Source organism: Indicator indicator, chromosome 1, assembly GCF_027791375.1.
Source record: "Indicator indicator isolate 239-I01 chromosome 1, UM_Iind_1.1, whole genome shotgun sequence".
In the NCBI taxonomy this organism is placed as follows: Eukaryota; Metazoa; Chordata; class Aves; order Piciformes; family Indicatoridae; genus Indicator; species Indicator indicator.
In genome coordinates, this window is record NC_072010.1 from 78,828,004 (window position 1) to 78,846,596 (window position 18,593).

Genomic DNA, 18,593 nt, shown 5'->3' on the forward strand with positions numbered 1-18,593 from the left:
TTTTTATTTTGGTTATTGAGGGAGACTGAGACTCCAGCTGTCATTCATCACAGTGCAAGTGGACAACCAGAACCAAAACACAATATTAACACAGACAGAGGACCAAATTCTCACAATGCATTTATTAAGATTACTGAGAATTAACTTCAGCCTGTTATCTAAGACTAATTTCTCTATTAACTACTTTAAAATAACATACAATTTTCTTAAGGATACCACAACATGTAGCTTTCTGGTAGAGCAGTATTTGATACATCATTCAATAAACTCATAAGAACTTGTTGTTATGGAAATATGTTAGATCTTGAGACAGAAGAATAGTGAAGAGGTGATTGAGTACAGTCAGCATGGCTTCGCCGAGGGCAAATCCTGCCTCACAAACCTGGTGGCCTTCTATGAGCAGGTCACAACATTAATAGATGAAGGGCAAGCAACTGATGTCATTTACCTGGACCTGAGCAAAGCCTTCGACACTGTCCTGCACCACATCATGGTCTCCAAACTGGTGACACATGGGTTTGATGGTGGACCACTAGATGGATAAAGAACTGGCTTGATGGCCGCACCCAAAGAGTGGCTGTCAATGCTCCATGTCCCAGCGGAGGCCAGAAACAAGTGGATCAGTCCTGGGACCAATCTTGTTCAACATCTTTGTTGGTGACATGGACAGAGGCATTGAGTGCACCCTCAGCAGGTTTGCTGATGACACCAAGCTGTGCGGTGCTACAGACACGCTGGAGGGAAGGGATGGCATCCAGAGGGACTTCGACAAGCTGGAGAGGTGGGCACAAGCCAACCTCATGAGGTTCAACAAGACCAAGTGCAAGGTCCTGCATCTGGGTCGAGACAATCCCAAGCACCAATACAGGCTGGGCAGTGACTGGCTGGAAAGCAGCTCTGAGGAGAGGGACTTGGGGGTGCTGGTGGACGAGAAGCTCAACATGAGCTGTCAGTGTGCACTTGCAGCCCAGAAAGCCAAACAGATCCTGGGTTGCATCAAGAGAAGTGTGGCCAGCAGGTCAAGGGAAGTGATTCTCCCCATCTGCTCCACTCTGGTGAGACCCCACCTGGAGTACTGCATCCAGTTCTGGAGCCCCTGTTACAAGAGGGATATGAACATGCCAGAACGTGTCCAGAGAAGGGCCACAAGAATGATCAGAGGGCTGGAGCACCTCTCCTGTGAGGGCAGACCGAGAGAGCTGGGGCTGTTCAGTCTGGAGAAGAGAAGGCTCCGAGGTGACCTTATTGTGGCCTTCCAGTACCTGAAGGGAGCCTACAAGAAAGCTGGGGAGGGACTTTTTAGGCTATCAGGTAGTGACAGGACTAGGGGGAATGGAATAAAGCTGGAAGTGGGGAGATTCAGACTGGATGTGAGGAAGAAGTTCTCCCCCATGAGAGTGGTGAGAGCCTGGAATGGGTTGTCCAGGGAGGTGGTTGAGGCCCCATCCCTGGAGGTGTTTAAAGCCAGGCTGGATGAGTGTGAGCCTGATCTAATGTGAGGTGTCCCTGCCCATGGCACGGGGGTTGGAACTAGATGATCCTTGTGGTCCTTTCCAACCCTGACAGATTCTATGATTCTATGATCTTTGGTGGTGGAGGTTATTTAAAGAGTTTCACGTTTGTTTTTTTCCCTCGGACCTATACTGATTATTTAATGGTTCTATATAATATGTAGCAAGTTTTATTTGCATAGTGAAAGAAGAATATGACAGATGTTAGACTTTTTAAATAAAACAGTCTTTAAGAAGTACTAATAAAGTAACTCTGAATTTGGACAACAAATAGCATTTAACTTCCAGTTTCTCTTTCCTGCCAAATCTTATAGTATTTACCTTCACTTTAAGTCAGAAGCCAACTTCTCTCCCTGAGTTCAGCAAAAGACAGCAACTGAGAGAATGAAATTACGTATATGTTTGATGATGTTTAAATTTAATATCACTCTCACTGCAATTAATAATTTCCACCACATTTCTGCTGTATTTCTGTCTCATTCATTATTTTCATTCTTACCCCATTGGTAATCTTCCTTCTCTTTTTTTTAGCTGGGATTACATATTTGCTATATGTCCAACTCCAGAATACTTTGTAGTGATGCACTGGGATATCAGGCTCTTCAGGAAGATCCCAAGTAATCATTACATTTACACTCCCATCATTGTTTGCACTGATATTGGCAATTCTGATATTAGAAGGAGCTGGTGGAGCAGATGGATCTGGAATTTAAAACAAAGATTTTAAAATAAGGATTGTCTTCAATAAGGAACAGATCATCTCCATCTTATGTATTTACCAGGCATACAGAACATGGATTAAACACTCTCAATATACTGAAGAAAAACTCAGGCAAAATTTTCCTGTAATTGATATGGCTTGTCTAAACTTAGAAATTTAAGTTCTATTGAAGTGAAAAATGTTCTGTCATTGAAGCTTTATTAAAATGTACTAGACCCAGTTTTATTTCTGCCATTCACTACTTTAAATACACAGTGAATGTAAAACATTTGTGTTCTACAAATGACCTTGTACAGTCATAACAGAATTGTATGATGGAAACATTGAATATTTTTTTCAGTGTTGCCACAGACAATTCTTAACTGATAAAATAATGTTTCTATATGTGGCATGCATTGAACTGAATCTGTTGATGACATTCAATACGATGCTGCTGTCATGCTAGCTTCAAACCGAAAGCACTGGCTGGAGCAAAGTATCATGAGGTTTGAAGTTCAGATTGTAACATGAGAGACTTCCTGTTCTAGTTGCTGCTTCCCTTTTCTGGGTCTGGGGTGTTGGTCTTTGCTGAGCTGGCTGCTGGGTGCTTGGGTTGGGGGAACCGTTTTTATCACTGTCTTCTGCTGCTGTTTCTGCATTTTGCTGCATGTTTTCTTTAAACAGGCTAAGGTTATTGTACCTTGTATCATTTCCATAAAACTATTTATCTCAACCCAAAGGGGCTTTTTTGTGTTACTTTCCCTCCTGTGGTGGAGATGGGCTTGTGAGAGTGGGCTGTGTTAACCTAGGACAATATGTTTCTCCAAAATTCTGGTACTGTTATCTACCACCATGGGACATAAAAACTTCCTTAAACTAAAAATAATTAAGATATAGTGATGTATTATGATGTCATAGAAGCCTACAGGGTTTTTTTGTTTATTTGTTTGTTTTTTCTTTAGAACAACAAAAAGCAGTAAACTACCACTGATTTATTTCCCTATTCTGGTTTAATTTCTGGTCAATATCAACTCATATATTATTCCTTCAGTTGTCTCTATCTGGACCCTAGAGTTAAGAAGGACACCTGACAGCCAGAGGTTCCAGTATTGCACCTTTTCCAATATTGAACGTTAGGTCCTCCTTGTGGGCCTACTATGTAATATTCTGGCCCTGAGTAATGTGAGTCAATGGAAATTTTGCAGCTAAACTTCCCAAAATCCAATTTGCTATTTACTATTCCTGCTTTTTAACTCCTACAATTCTGTGGGTTTTTTTTAAATGCCCATGGCAGCCAAACGTTAGTGACAGAATATAAGGAACAGCAAACCCAAAATATAATTAGAAGTAAATATTGTGACTCAAAAGGATTAAAAAGTATATTAGGCAGAAAAAATGAAATTCACAGTAAGTTAGGCATGTTATAAACCTCTAGCCAAGTAAAAACAATCTGATTTTATATGAAAATGTTTTACTCAATTTCAGTCAAACGAGACGTCACTGAAGGTGTGCAGAGGGGACACCAGGCACTCATTTACCTCCTGGTTCACCTGCATCATTTTATGATGGCAAATGAGCTGTCAAATAAACTTTCCAGGCATACTAAATTCATCAGATAATCTCTATGACAAATGGTCTCAAAGAAAAACTCCACCATTTATGTCATGCAAACTGACATATTCAGAATTAATAAAGACAGCATTTCCTTTCTAGAGATCAGATGTGAAATAATGGCTTATTCCTGTTATTTAGTACGATTCTTGGTTAAATAACAACGGATGTCTCTGTTTCCTCACACATATAATTCAACCTAACTTTTTAGCTGTAAGACTTATAGATCGTATCTGAGATTAATAATTCTGGAAATTTAACTTTATTTTTAAAATCAGGAGAATTCTTTGTTTTTTCTTAGTTGTTTTTAATAATCTTGCCAGCCAGTTTTATTTTTTTTTTCCTGACTTTGAAGCAACAGTATCCTTACATGTGTTTCTTTAGCTGTGGAGTAGCAAACCACTCCATCTTAAAGCATACAAAGTTATTTATATTATGGGGTATAAATTTAAGAGATTAACTTAGTTAAATAGTTTGTACTATTTTACTACTGTGTTCCCTAACAAAACTTTTCATTTACTACTATAATAAAATAAAGTAAATACAGAATGAAATTTAGATAAAACAAATATAAACAGAAAAATGATTCATAAATCAAAAATCTTTCATCTTCAGCAACATAAAGTGTCAGGGTCTTTTTATGTCATACAACAATGTAATACAGCAATAAAACATTTATAACCTGAAGTGCAACATGATCATATTATTGTAGGTAAATTATTCAGGTTATCTCCCAGAAGTACTATGCAATCATGTATTATGTATACCTAACATATTGGATGGAGTTAAAATATTTCAGAGAATATCTTCACAAATGATCAGATACAAGCAAAACCAATTCTGACCATAAAACATGCTTGTCTTCATCCCGCATCCATACAAGATTTTGAAAGTCATTTAAAAAAACCCTAAAAGTTAAATAAAATAGTTCTCTTGTACAAATTAATTAAAAATATTAAATACAATTTTGAAATATTTCAAAGTTCTATTCACTAATTTCTCACAGACCTGAATGCAGATGACAAAGTTACGCTCTTTCTTTTCAAATGTTTCTGTCTCCATAAGAACACAAGAGAATTTATATGTTTCAGAATATCAGGAATTTGTTTTTCTTTTAAGATAACTTCAAACATCCCTCTTTTTTTTTAGTTACATAAGCAGAAAAGGAAAACATTAAGGAAGAGCTATGCGCATACTGAAACTAATAGATCGTTTCTTCTGACTTTTTAACAGCAGCATTTTACCTTATGCTTTTTATAAATTCCACAGTTGATTGAAAACATTACTTTTATCAGTACCATTTCTTCTGTGTTCACTAGAAACCGCCCAGTCAGCAGACAAAATGTATTTAAGAAGAAAATCTAGTAGTGTTTCTACTTTGCTATAGGAGAATGTAAATGTTTCATTAAAAAAAATAATTGTGTGACTGCAGTCAAGGAAATAATGATCATCCTCTTCCAAGATTTATACAGGTGAAGTAATACAGCAACACCAGGAACACATTTTCCTGAGTCCCCCCTTTCTTCATAGTCCCTATAGCGCAAGCCTCGCAAATGTCATCCACAAAAATGCCTTTGAACAGCAGGAAGAGTGGTGGTGGCACCAGCAGAAGACAGACGTGAAAAGGCACAACATTTCGAAGTGACTCATTTTCTATCACTGCTTTTTTATAACTACTAAACTTAGCTAGAATAAATAATAAACTAGGATGGAAGATGACAAAGATAAATAAAATTTATTAGTTTTTGCATTTAGTCATCTGAAAAATCTTATGATTGAACAGGAAACAGCAACATATTTTTTGGATTTGGCATGTATGACCTGAAATATGAAGCCACTTAATGAGCATTTATAGAAGCTGAGGATCCATTCCATAGCAAGTATTTCAATATAACTATATAATTCATTAATCTATTTCTATATATTTCTGTGACACTCCTCAGTGTTACAACTGTCATTATTTTGTAAACCCCAAAGAATATTAACCTTTTCTTTCATTTGAAAGGGTTGAGCTCCACCAACAAAACAAACAGACGAGAAGGAATAGCAGTAAGATAGTGTCACCTGTTATCAATATGAAAAAAAAATTAATTACCTAAACCCCACCCTCATAAACAACAACAAAAAGAACAAATCAAGACCTCTACAAAGCCCCTTTAAAAAAAAACAAAACAAAACAACAAAACACAAACAACAATAAACCAAAAAAAAACACTCCTCAAACCTCAAAAACATTAAGAGCATGCTCCTCCATAATGCATGCCTGCCAGTTATCAGGTAACAGATTAGCTGTTTTTTCCTGATTTTTTTAAAGCCTTTACTACTGCATTATTGAATTGAAAAGTCACACTTCTACAAGGTGCTCTATTCTGCTTTGCAGACATTAAAAGCAGTGTACAACTCGTGCTGAAATACTTCAAGGCCTAATAACTGGTACTGGAATATAAAGCTTACACACATAAGGTATTTCTTAACCTGACAATGAAGCTAAACTGGCATCCTGCTGTCTATAAAGCTAACAGCCATTCTGCTGTTAACCTTCACTTATCTGTGATCCCGTTGACTGACTGCCTACATGTATCATTCAGATACATGAAAGTTAAATTACTGGAATTGAAACTACTGCCATTTTTTTCAAATGTAAAGTTCTGAAACATTATACACACAAATTTATCTGAGTGTTAAATCAAATTCTTTGGTTTGCAGAGTGATGTTAGTTGCAGCTTTTCTTTTGCAGTTTATACTGCAACTCTAATAAAATACAAGATGTTACATACATCGTAGAAATTGGCACAGACAGCTGTCCTCAATCCGAAAAAATTCTGGTCTCAGCAGTCTGACAAGTAAATCACTTCTCACTGCTAGAAATGATAGCTTCATTAGGTCAAGGCTGAAGCTGCTGTTCCAGCACATGGAATAAGTATTGCACTTGTCTAGATTGTACCAGGCTTGAGTATACCTAAAAGACTTAAATTCTTGTCTTGCTGGCTACTTAGCCATCACAAACAAAACTCTGACTCTAGTCCCAAAAAGGAAGGATTCCTTGCTGCAAAATTGCGCATGTGTTTCAAAACGCCTATCTTCCCACACTCAGATTTATAAACACAGTGATGGGCTATTTATAGTTTACAAAATTTGCTCAGTCAATAGGATCTGAAACTATTTTGTACCCTTAACAGAACAATACGGGCAAGCCATACACAGGGATCACATCACACCCCACTGCAATGCATCCACTTTGGCTTTAAATGTTTTAACTGTAATGAACACAGTTAATGATTTGGAATATATATTGGAGAAGAAAATAATGACTTTGGAAACAGAGTTCTTGTTCCGAGTTGTAAAAGTGATAGCAAGTTTGATTCTAATTTAAGCTGTTCCTCATAGATTACTTTTTTCTGACTGAAAATTGCTATCTTGTAAACATTAGACCTCCAACTCTTAAAAATTTGCTGAAGCTGCTCTACAGACAAGTTTCCAACCATTAAGCAATTCCAAGGCTTTGCCCAATGGAAATGGCACACATAAACCAGCTGTGCAACAGTATAAAAAAATCATTGGTCCCAAAGGAGCAACAGAGAGAATTTTATTGCCAGGAGTGGGTGTCTGTTCTGGTTTTACTAACACTCAGTAATGTACGCATGAAATCACATGCAGCATGGTAGTTATGTGCTGTGAAAACAATGTTGTCTACCTCCTTCTGCTTGACAATTTATCCTGTGTTTGCTAGCAACTGCCTTCATGTCGAAGACAAAAACCTTCAGCAGAGGCAGGACTGGATGGGTTGGGCTCATTGTGTTTCTCTTACAGACTCTTTTAGTCTTGGAAAATGGCACAATACCTAACTACAGACCAACAAGATAATATATGACACGGAAATACCTAACATTGATCCCTCTAGTTAACTGCAGCCTGTTACTAGGAGTTCATTCTCATCATAAATGATAAAAAGGAAGAAAAGAAATAGCCTAAAAACTCACCCAAATGCAGCAAATTAAAGTTTTATTACTAAGTGTTGAATGTTTCTGATCAGTTGGGTTCAGCTATGCAGTGCCCATTTAATGTGAGAAAAGCAAAAGTAGTTTGTCATCCAAGGACTCATTAATGGGTCCTCTCCTGCTTGCAAGGAAAAATGAAACAGCTTGAAGAGGGCCAGACAAAATATGAAGATAAATGTGTTGTATCCTTGGGTATCAAACATGTTCTGCCAAGCATTTGCTAGCTTTATTTTGTTGTTATTGCAAACTGCTGACACTCAGCTGGATATGAAAAAGGAAGCATGCATAATATAAAACCCCTGAAAAATTAACTGGAATTTTTTTGTCAAAATAGCAGAAAGTTTTGACCAGTTTTAGCTGACAGTATCAATCTGTGAACCCATGTACAGAATTCTACTTCTAGGAAAGAACCCACACTCCTAGGTGCAGTATTCACTTCATCTTACAGCCACTATGCTCCAAGCAGTCAGGTATAATGGAATCTGCATTTCTTGTGATTTTGGAATAACATTTTAACATTTTATTCCCTATGAAGGGCCATTCCAGACAAACACACACAAATCCTTCTTCATTTCTTCATAAAACAGAAATAAAGAGAATAAAAAAATATCTCTGCTTAGGCTCTGAGTATTTCATCAATTATCTCAGCTGTGTTACTTTATTTCTTATTTACATATTAATGCCATAAATTAACAGGAGGCAGTGTAAAACAGCTAATAAGCCTTCACCTCATGTTTACAGTATAAAAGCATCAAAAGCTGCAGTAGATAAAACTTCAAAGCCCGACTAAATGAAGAATGGCAAGCTGAAAGGCTTGATGAAATACTCTTGCTTTCCTAGTTTTTCTTTTTTCATGACTGAAAAATTAAACTAATTTAGATAGTATGAAGCTTTATTTAGTGCAAAGTAAATGGAAATGACATACCTAAGAAGACTTAACATTATTTTGAATAAAACAAAAGCTTACTTTGCTCTTTCTACTTAGAGATCACATTTTTTGTATTTTCAAAAAATACAAGAAGTATAAAATGGTATTGTGGTAACTAGACAAAAAGTCTCCAAGTAATTACAGCACCAATGTTTTGAATGTTCTTCTTAACAGCTTAAAATATTTAGTGACAGAGACTTTGTGGTGCCATACTCCTCCCTAGATTCAGATTGCATATCATGTTGGTCCTCCTAAAAAGAAAAAACCAAAGCCAAATAATTTGCTATTCATTATAACTTAGAAGCCATTGGTAAAAGTTCAGCATCTTGTGTGAGAAACTGTCTTAAGAATTGCTGTCATGTTTCCTGATCAAAGAGTTTCTTTTTGAAGAGAACCTCATCTAAGTCTGAAAAAGATAATAATCTTCTCTTGGTCTTGGCACAATAGGAGAACTGAAACTGTGCAAGAATTAAGGCAAATTTCTGTCCACACTTCACATAAATGTCACACAGCCAGCAACCTTCCAAAGGTGATGTGCCAAATTCCCTTTCTCTTTTCCAAACTGGAGGTTAAATGTGCCTGTAGGAGCTCAGCAGGGGCCAGTAGATGCTGGCACTCAAAAAAATAAGCACCTCTGAGCAGCAGTTTCTTACCTCTCTGCCACACAGGGGCTGCCACTTTCCACTGAGCTCCAAAGTATTAATTAAATGCCCATATGACACTGTAACTATTACTGCTATAAGCACTGACTCAATAACATGGAGGTTAGATACCAATTGAAGCATCCTAGTATCACTCCCGACCACCACCTAGCAATGTCTTCATCTGTGTCACCTAGCGCTTCTATATGAACACAGCATCTTTACAATAACAACTGACAATAACATAGTCGGATGAGCCATTAAAGTAGCATGATTTTGGCTATGAAACTGATAGCTAACTCAACTCCTTGCTGTTCTTCTCTCAATTCGCTATTCTCTGCCCAGGGCTGAAGTTTAGATTTAGAAATTGTTATTTTGAGGGTTACAGAAGCTTTTTGAACAACACTGGCTATGTACTTCTTGCCATTATCAAATCCTGTTATTTTGATTTATTAGCTAAGAACACATAGAGGTACTACTGGATTCTGCAGTCCTTGCCACAGGGTCCTAAAAGTGCTCCCCACCTACATCAGACAGCTGTGAGAAGTCTTCAAGGAGAGCAAGTGCTTTAGCAAGTGCACAGAAAAAGAGGACTCTGGTATCTGACATTTCAAATGTCAGATATTTCAAAACCACAAGCTCTGAAACAAATCACTGCATCTGGGAGGCTATTCTGAAGAAATATCTCTATATAGTTATCCTGCTCTTATGCTGTTCCACTTTTCACTGCAGTCACATACTGGACTAAGGAGACCTTCCATATGACTTTACTATGGATATTCTTGTATTCATACCAATGCAGGTGTTTTGAACAACATATACTCCTGTGGCTAGCACACTCAGTAGGGGACAAACTGTTTGGAAAGCAATACAAATCTTGCCTGAAAATGTCACTCGCTAGCCAAAACTTCAGTGTTATCACATTTTTATGTAACTTCAATTAGAGTGGTTCCAAGCAGCATAGCTGGAAAATCTTTACAAACCCAGTAAAACAACTGACAATTATCTCAGTTTAAAATTAAGTTTGCAGCAGATTCAGCAACAAAGTGCTGTAACAGTGAGCTCAACACTGCTCGAAGTAACTGTATTTTTTATGTGACTGTAATGGTATGATATTTAAGTATAATAAATTCTTAAAATAATACTTCTTTTATACTTGAAAAGGTTTGTGGTCACAGCAGTAATGGAATAGCTATGCCAGCCAACCTTCTTACCACAAATGTGGTTACAGCATTAAATAATTAAGTCTAAGCATACTTTTATTCCATAAGTAATTAAACCTTCCATACCAGCACAGGTACTTGCGAGCCTCTGCAACTGCATCTACAAAAAGATTTTGTTTCTAGGACTGCCTATGGCCAAAGAGCAAGCTAAAATCTAGCACAGGAACCCAGAGATGGCAACTGCCTGTACTGCAAGATAAGTCTGTCTGCAAAAAGAGAAGGAAATGCATTCCTTAAACTATGTGTTACACCAATGTAAAGATTCTGTCATTACTAAACCAAAGAGAAGTCCTATCAGACACTACCTCTATCAGTAGAGTGAAGAGTGCTAGATCTCATTCTTTGGCACTGAAGTCAACTGAAACAGTCTGGCTATACCCCAATTATCGACTGCCTTTGAGGGAGGGTGACCACATCCAGACGATCTGTCTGCTGGGAATAGTTTCTGGCCTGTGCTCACTCCTACAGTATGCTTGAGAGTCATCGGGAAAATTTTGCTTTGTGTGGGTCAAAGGCACACCAGGGACAATGCCAGCAGCTTCACTGGATAGGGAATCCATTTCTATCTCCCCTATCCCCCAAGTACTATTTACTGATACAGAAATAATTTTCAGAGTTATTACTCAAACCCTTGCAAAACCAGGAATGGCAACAAAAATTCCTATAATATTTTGTGGATTGTCCAACATGCCTTTCTAACGAAGAGAAATATCCACTAAGCATTTATTCCCTTTTTATTCTTAAGCCTTTACAGTCAGTGCTAGCAAGGGGGAAGTTTTATTAAGAGAGCCCATGATTCTATCAAAACAGTGAGCTACAACTATTTAGATGCAGGCAACAAAGGATTTCAGTACTCTGCTAAACATATGGAACATATTTCTCATAAATAAAAGGAAAAATAAGAGAAACCCTCAGAATCACACATTGAAACCCCAGTTCCTTCATGATTCGTGTCAGGGTCATGTTGTCAGATACCAACCATGCGGAAAACGTTTAAAAGGAGATTTACTTGCTGAGCCCCCTTACTGATAAAAGAATAATGACATCTTTAACCTCTAATTCCATTGTTGACTTCAAACAAATCTCACACCATCTCTAAAGCTCATGGCAAAACCACCCAAAACCCCACCTGTTAAGAACCTTCTGCCACAAAAGTTGGCAGAACAGGTTGCACTCCACATGTGAGTAAGCAGAAGGTAAGCAGCAGACACAGCAAAGAAAAACCAACCTTTTGAGGATCGGAAGTGCTTGCTGGGTGCCGTGAAGCCTCTTGTCCCATGCACATTCACAGCTGCCACGCGGAACTGGTACCACCTGCTTGCTCGAATGTCCGGCAGTCGAACCCGCTCATCTGTAGTCTGGTGGGGAAAACGTCACATTCACTGTTCTGATACAGCTAATTGTGCTATCATCTCACGTGCAACACCAGTTAGTCAGATTGAATACATACTAGTATCAGCAGGCCATATGCAACCACCTCACTTGACTCTGAGCATCATTTTGCACTGTAAAGAATTTACAGCTGTGAACAAAATCATATAACCACCCAATTTCACAGTGCATTGCAGGTCTCTTCTGAAAAAAAACCCTAACCTTTAGAAAACTGGTGAAGTGTTAAATTCATAAAATTGGTTTTCCAGTTATCACAACCTTCACCAGTGTATGAGGCCTAGCTGTTCAGGTGTTGACATTTCAGGGAACTCATTGCCCCAGGGTCACACGACTGATTTATCCCATTCTCAGTTCTCAGAGATTGAGGTGTCCAAAATGGCTCCACAAAATCCAGCATTATGAGAAGCCACCTTTTCTGGTTCACCAGAAAAATGAAACCCTTAGGTAATGAATATAAGCCTTCTTCAGATTTTTGGCACTTATGTCAAAAAGACTCTCACAGCTTGAAATCTTCCACGCAGACTTTTCTCAGGTCATAAGACATGACCTTTTCTCCAACAACACCCACTGAGACTGATAGTGTCATGAGTTCAATTTCCAGCTTCTGTAAGGAGTGTCTTAACTGTTGAAATATGGGATAAGCATAGATGTACTTCGAACCCTTTCAGTAGATGCTTCATATGCTCTTATTCTGAGCCCTGCTTTCCCCTTCGTTTCCCCCTTTAAACTTTTCAAGAGATACCTTCTGCACTGTTTCTTATTTTTCCTAGAGAACAAAGTCCAGAATCATATTCAGCCTCCTGGTAACTGCTGAATCACTACCCAATATAGACATCGCATTTTTGCAGAACTCATCAGAGCTATGATTCTATGATTAGCACTTGTTTTGGATTTTATGTTTGCAATTACCTCTCAATTATCCAGTTTTCAATTTCTTTTAGGATGCCATGTTTATTGCCTTTTAATTCTTTAATAAAAATACACATGAGCCTGAACCAAATGTCCTGAATATATCTAAATATACTATACATACATTACTGATTATCATTACTGACCAAACATGTAAAGCTCATTAAGACTGTAGTAATATCAATTTATTTTTACAAGCTCTGTGTTCTATAACTTCAAAACCCCACCTTCCTTGTATAAGATTTAATACTACTTTCAATGACACCAAGTAGATCCCAAAAAAGGCACAGCTTAATTTCTGGTTTTTACTTCTCTTCTAATTGAAGAAAGCAGCAGCTGCTCTCCTAACTTGGCCAGAACTTGAGAAGTTGCTTCAGCTCTCCAGCAATGGATTTTTAGAGCATTGACAGATAAAACTTGTAGGTGTTGTCTTGTACTTAATCTTTACATTTGGTGACAAGCAAAATGTAGGGAAACAGATAACTTGTTTGTGTGTGCATGTAAAGGGAGCTTTTCTAAACCGCACTATTAATTGCACTCAGACTAGTAAGTGTTAAAAACTTTGAACCCCTTATGTATCGGTGCTGCTCAGAATCCTTCTTCATTCAGATCACTGTCTTTTCAAGCTTAAGCAAGTGCAACAGTGCTGATGTTTTCTCTGCCTCACCTTCTTTCCTTTTTTTAGCTTTTATGTTATGTTACTTGTAGAATGAATTATCTCATCCAATGAAGGGCTTCCCCTAAGGAAGAAAAAGCTACCTGAACCAAATTTTACTATTTTCATTAAATGGAACACTAAAATGTGATAGTTTTTTTTTCAGCATGCAGGCCCATGTATTCAAAAATTTACAGATAACACATGACAGTAAGCTAAAGTCCAAACTACTTTGGCAACCTTACATTTTTTAAAAATTCCAGAAGGAGCTAAATACTACTGAGATATATTACAATAATGGCAAATTGAATGTTTTTGTTTATTTACTTTAGTTTAATTAGTTCTCACTTCTTAAGTATGTTTAGAGCTCAGATTATAATATTCTGAGTCCTTTCCCTATCTTGTCTTACATTAATATAAGCTCACTAGATGCTATGCTCAGAAACAGAACTGTAGGTGTCTCAGAAACTGAATGTTTTAAAAAATATTAGTTGTTCACTGAGTTAAGACAATTCCAAGGTAAAGCAAGTCTGTCACAATCAAGCTAGCAGTAAATACTACCCCTTATTTGTTTTAATAAAGGAATAAACTAAAAACTAAACTTCACTGTTGTCTGACTATATGTATACACGTATATATTTGTGTGTGTGTATAGATACATAGACACATATATACTTGACATCCACTCACACAACAGAGATGTGTTCTGTCTGAAAATAACTGAGTTGGTATATTTAAATTAACTTCATTAATTAGCTTAACACCATTAAATATCTAAGTTTCCAAGGCAAACAGTAATACTGTTATTTTCAGAAAGCATTAGCACTAAACAGAATGGTAAGTTTGTTCTGCAGATATGCAGTATTCTCATGGGATAGTGTGGCAGGCCTTGCTTGGGTGGTTAAACCTTAAAAAAATGTATTATAAGAAATTTGGCACTTAGGATATTTTATATCACAGCTAACTAGGCTAACTAGTATCTTAGCTACCATAGTTTTTATATTAACTAATGGAAATTAGCCAAATTGTACATCAGCTATGTCAAGTTTTCTCAAAAACGTTTACTTCACTTCTTCTGAAGTGAAAAATAAAATTGTTTTCAATTTGATTGCTTTCTTTATATACTTGGAGAGTTAAATAACTAATCGTCATGGTAGGGCCAAACAGGCCCAGCACAAACCCAGACAGGTCCTGATGTGTCTAGACGTGGTCTCCCTCCCTCTCCCAGCTCCCTCCTGCAGGAGTCAGGGTAATGCGAGAAAAGGGACAGAAGGACATGTCTGGTAAACAAGTCTCCTCCTGGGGTAAGAGCACATGCACTGGCCACTACTTCTCCCAGACCCGGCCTATGTTTCTGCCTTTTATAGCCACAGCCTGGCACAGTGCCTTTTCATTGGGTAACTGTGTGCTGGCTTCTGTTGCCCTACTGGCCCAATTGGATCTTGGGCTAGTGATGAATACAGGCTGATTTGTATTCGCCCTGCCTTGCCTGCTTGGACCTGCCTTGATTTAATTTGCCTTGCCTGGACTGCCTTGCCTCAAGTTGCCCCGTCCAAAAACTGGGGTGAGCCATGAACCCTATGCACTGCAAGCTAGAGAAGCCACGAGACTTAGGATCCAAGCCTCGCTTCCCCTTGCAACTAGAATTCGAGTCGTGCCTCAGTTTACCCAGGAAGAGGCAGGAGCCCTTTGCAATAAACACATCGTAAACAGCCCACTGTCTTGCTGGAGCCAGAGCAGCCATCGAAGACCACGTGGCATTCCTGCCAGCAAACAGCTGTGCTTGGCGCACGAGAGCGCCCCAAAAAGCCTCAACGGCTAACACAGCAGCAGCACCCCCTACTTGGGGTAGAACCCTTCATGAGTAACTAATTCATGGCCTCCTTGGCTTAACAGTTCTTTGCGAGTCTCCCCCGCCTTGATCAAGTGACATTTTCACGCCCAGTAATTCTCTCTTTCTCTTACTCCTTCTGGTTTGCTTAAAATTGTTATATTGTCTGAATATTGTACACCGCCACTGTAAATATATATTCCAGCTGTACATCAAAACTATTTGATACTTTGGGGCAATTCTTGTATTAATAAAAAGCTACTAATATTTTTATTAATATTAATCTTTGCCATATTATTATAAATTAGTAAATTCTATAGCACTAATGTATTAGTAGACCAAGCCTTACTCCTTAAAAAGAAAGCATCAAAAAAGACATGATGACACAATACAAACTAACTTTTTCAAAATTATTTTTCAATAAAAATGTATGTGACATGAGAAATTGGTGACAAATTATGTCATATAAAGGCGATAAAAATCAGCAAGTTGTTTTTTTCTTTTTTAAGTAAAGACCTTAAAATCAATTTATTGAAAACTGCAGTCCCATTTCTTCATGGACAGACAATAATAATAGGATATAGGACAAGGAACTGCTAAAATACAATTAGATTTCTTACAATAAGATGCAAACAACAACTCTACATAATTATGCTATATATGAGCATAGGTATAGAGAAATTGAGGTCTTCATCCACAACCTTTTTGATCTGTGACTGCTTTTTACATGCTCTCTCACTTAAGTTGCAGAGCAATGAAAGAGTCAGCATTATCACCTCTGGACTGAGATGCCCTAAGAGTTCTCAGCCAAACAGCTGAGCTCTTCAGAGCTTTTGCCTATAATTAAGGTTTTATACTCCAATACTCTGGAATCATACAAGAATAACTCTCAGTTATACAGACAAGAAAAGCCCAGAGGCTGTGCACACAGTCACTTTAGTCAAACTGTATGTCCATCCTTGTTGCTGATATTACAAGATGGATTCTACTGCACGCAGCAACACTTAACAAATTTAACCACCTGGTGGGGATGTCTAAAACTACAAATACTATGGAGATGATACGTTACTCTATAAAGACAGAAATTCTCATTACTAGCACCGCTCAAGGGGGCCAAGCCTGTATGTCCCATAAGATATATACAGTTCACAATGCCAGTCAGGCATTCTGAAGATTGTTCTGAACTGATATCCCCACTGGGGTCCATCGTGCAATCAAACACACATCTCGTATGATGCAGAAGAGACAGCCAAGTTCTTAGAAAGATGTCAGTTGGAGGAGGCTTCTCCTGCCATAGTGATTAACTCAGCCCCTTCTCCCCACATGTAACAGACTTCTGGGAAAGGCAGCTGTCAGGGTTCTTGTCACTCTTGCGCAGGAATACATTTCTGAAACACTTTCCTGTACGTCTACTCCAAGACAGTAGAGGTTTATATATGCTCCATTATTGTGGAGCATGTACAGTCCATGCTTCCAGAAATGCGGATGAGGTCTGTTTCTCGCATAAGAAAAAAGCACAGTGATGTGCTGCCTTTGCAGTTTGGATCCGTAAGGCAGAAGAGTTGGGCTTCTAGTCTAGCACATATATTTGGAGCAATGACAGTGAAAAGTATTTTAGATCTCACTCATTTTTGCTACATGATACTTTTGTAGTAGCAAAGGCAGGAGGTATCTTGCTATATATGGAGACTACAGAATGCAGACCTGCAACGCAACTGAGAAATAATAAAAAAGTCACTGCAACTTCATCAAGTTTGGAGGTGGGCACATTCCATTGGGCTTGCAGAAGCATGGTTTACTGCCAGGCTCTGCTGCAGGTGACTTTTTCTGAACATATAGCCACAGCCCCCTGTAGCACCATGTTAAAGCTAAGAACTTACTTTTCTGCTTTCAGTTTCACAAGCTTGACAATATTTTAAGATAGCTTTTTCCTACACAATCTGAATTGAGAATGTACTGAAATTGTCACAGAATTTTAAACTCCCTAGTTTACTTTGTAGATGGTTCCATTTATGCTCTTTCCTTTTTTTCCTAGCTATAATGACATTTTGCAGGTCTTTCCAAAATCAGCATTTTACTTTTCTTGTCAGCAGGGATAAGGGTGAAGCAGTTAAGATAAACGATTGGAACTTTGCCATCCAGGTGGACTGTCAGCATGTTAAAAAACAGATTGAAGCTAGGAAGGAACTAAGTGAAAATTTATGCTCTGTTGGCTGCTTCTCATTAAGAAACATTTGCTCATGAATCTCACATTTTCAGTCTGGATTGCACTGAGTGATAAAAACATGACATCATAGGATTTTCTGAATTGCTAGGGTCACAGCTGAAAAAAATGCAACTTTATAAAGGTTTTTTTCACTCTTTGTCTTGTTTTTAAAATTAAATAGCCATGTCTGGACACTGCACTGAATCTCACTGACCTCAAAAGAGCTATGTCTCTTATGTGCTTCCTTCAATGGATTTTGGTGTCTAATTCCATATTTTTCAATAGATTTGTGGCTTTCATAGACTTTGGCATTCCCAGAACAGATCATGAGTATGCAATTACAAGAAAGTACCACTCTATTGGCCTGATGAAAATCAAGCCTCCAGCTAGTTCTATAGATTTTAACGTAGAGAGAGCAAACCTACAAAATACACTTATTTCAGAAACACAAACTTCTGAGTATTTTTAATTTTGATGAATGGAAAACCATTATTTCCTCCCTGATATATTTACATATTTTTTATGAAGTCACTTTCAATACATACCAAAACATTTGATGATTCTGTAACAGAACAACTAGAACTGAAAATACTGAAGTTCAGTACTCCTGAGTAAATCAAAAACACATTTAATTGAGCAGTGAAATAAGCCTTGGAGATCTGAGGATCCCTCTGCATGAGCCTCCCCACTTGTAAGTGATCAAAAGAGGACCTTTATGTCACGGTCTGGATGCTAAAAAGCCATATTGATTTAAAAAGAACTGACCTGTGCCACAGTTTGCCAGTTAGTAGCATCATCCTCACTTGGATGAATTCCTTGATTCCATCTCCTCTGAACAACATAGATCACAGGCTCAATGGAAATATTGAACTTCGAAGACCACTTCACCTCCAAGTCTCCTGACTGAAGTTCTACAAATTTTAATTCTTTTCGGGGTTTCAGTGGAACACCTGTAATAGGAACGTGCAAAAAAACCAGGAGTAATTTA

The 18,593-nt window shown here is 37.9% G+C and overlaps 1 protein-coding gene across 1 annotated transcript in view; it reads right to left on the bottom strand.

Annotated features, from left to right (window-relative positions):
- ANOS1 (anosmin 1) overlaps positions 1-18,593 on the bottom strand; it is a 139,980-nt gene that overhangs the window by 32,075 nt on the left and 89,312 nt on the right. The window contains exons 5-7 of the mRNA XM_054387342.1: positions 18,371-18,555; positions 11,841-11,970; positions 2,011-2,213 (exon numbers count right to left, since the gene is read on the bottom strand). Coding sequence (XP_054243317.1) covers positions 2,011-2,213; positions 11,841-11,970; positions 18,371-18,555 — 518 coding nt within the window. The remainder of the gene's footprint in view (positions 1-2,010; positions 2,214-11,840; positions 11,971-18,370; positions 18,556-18,593) is intronic.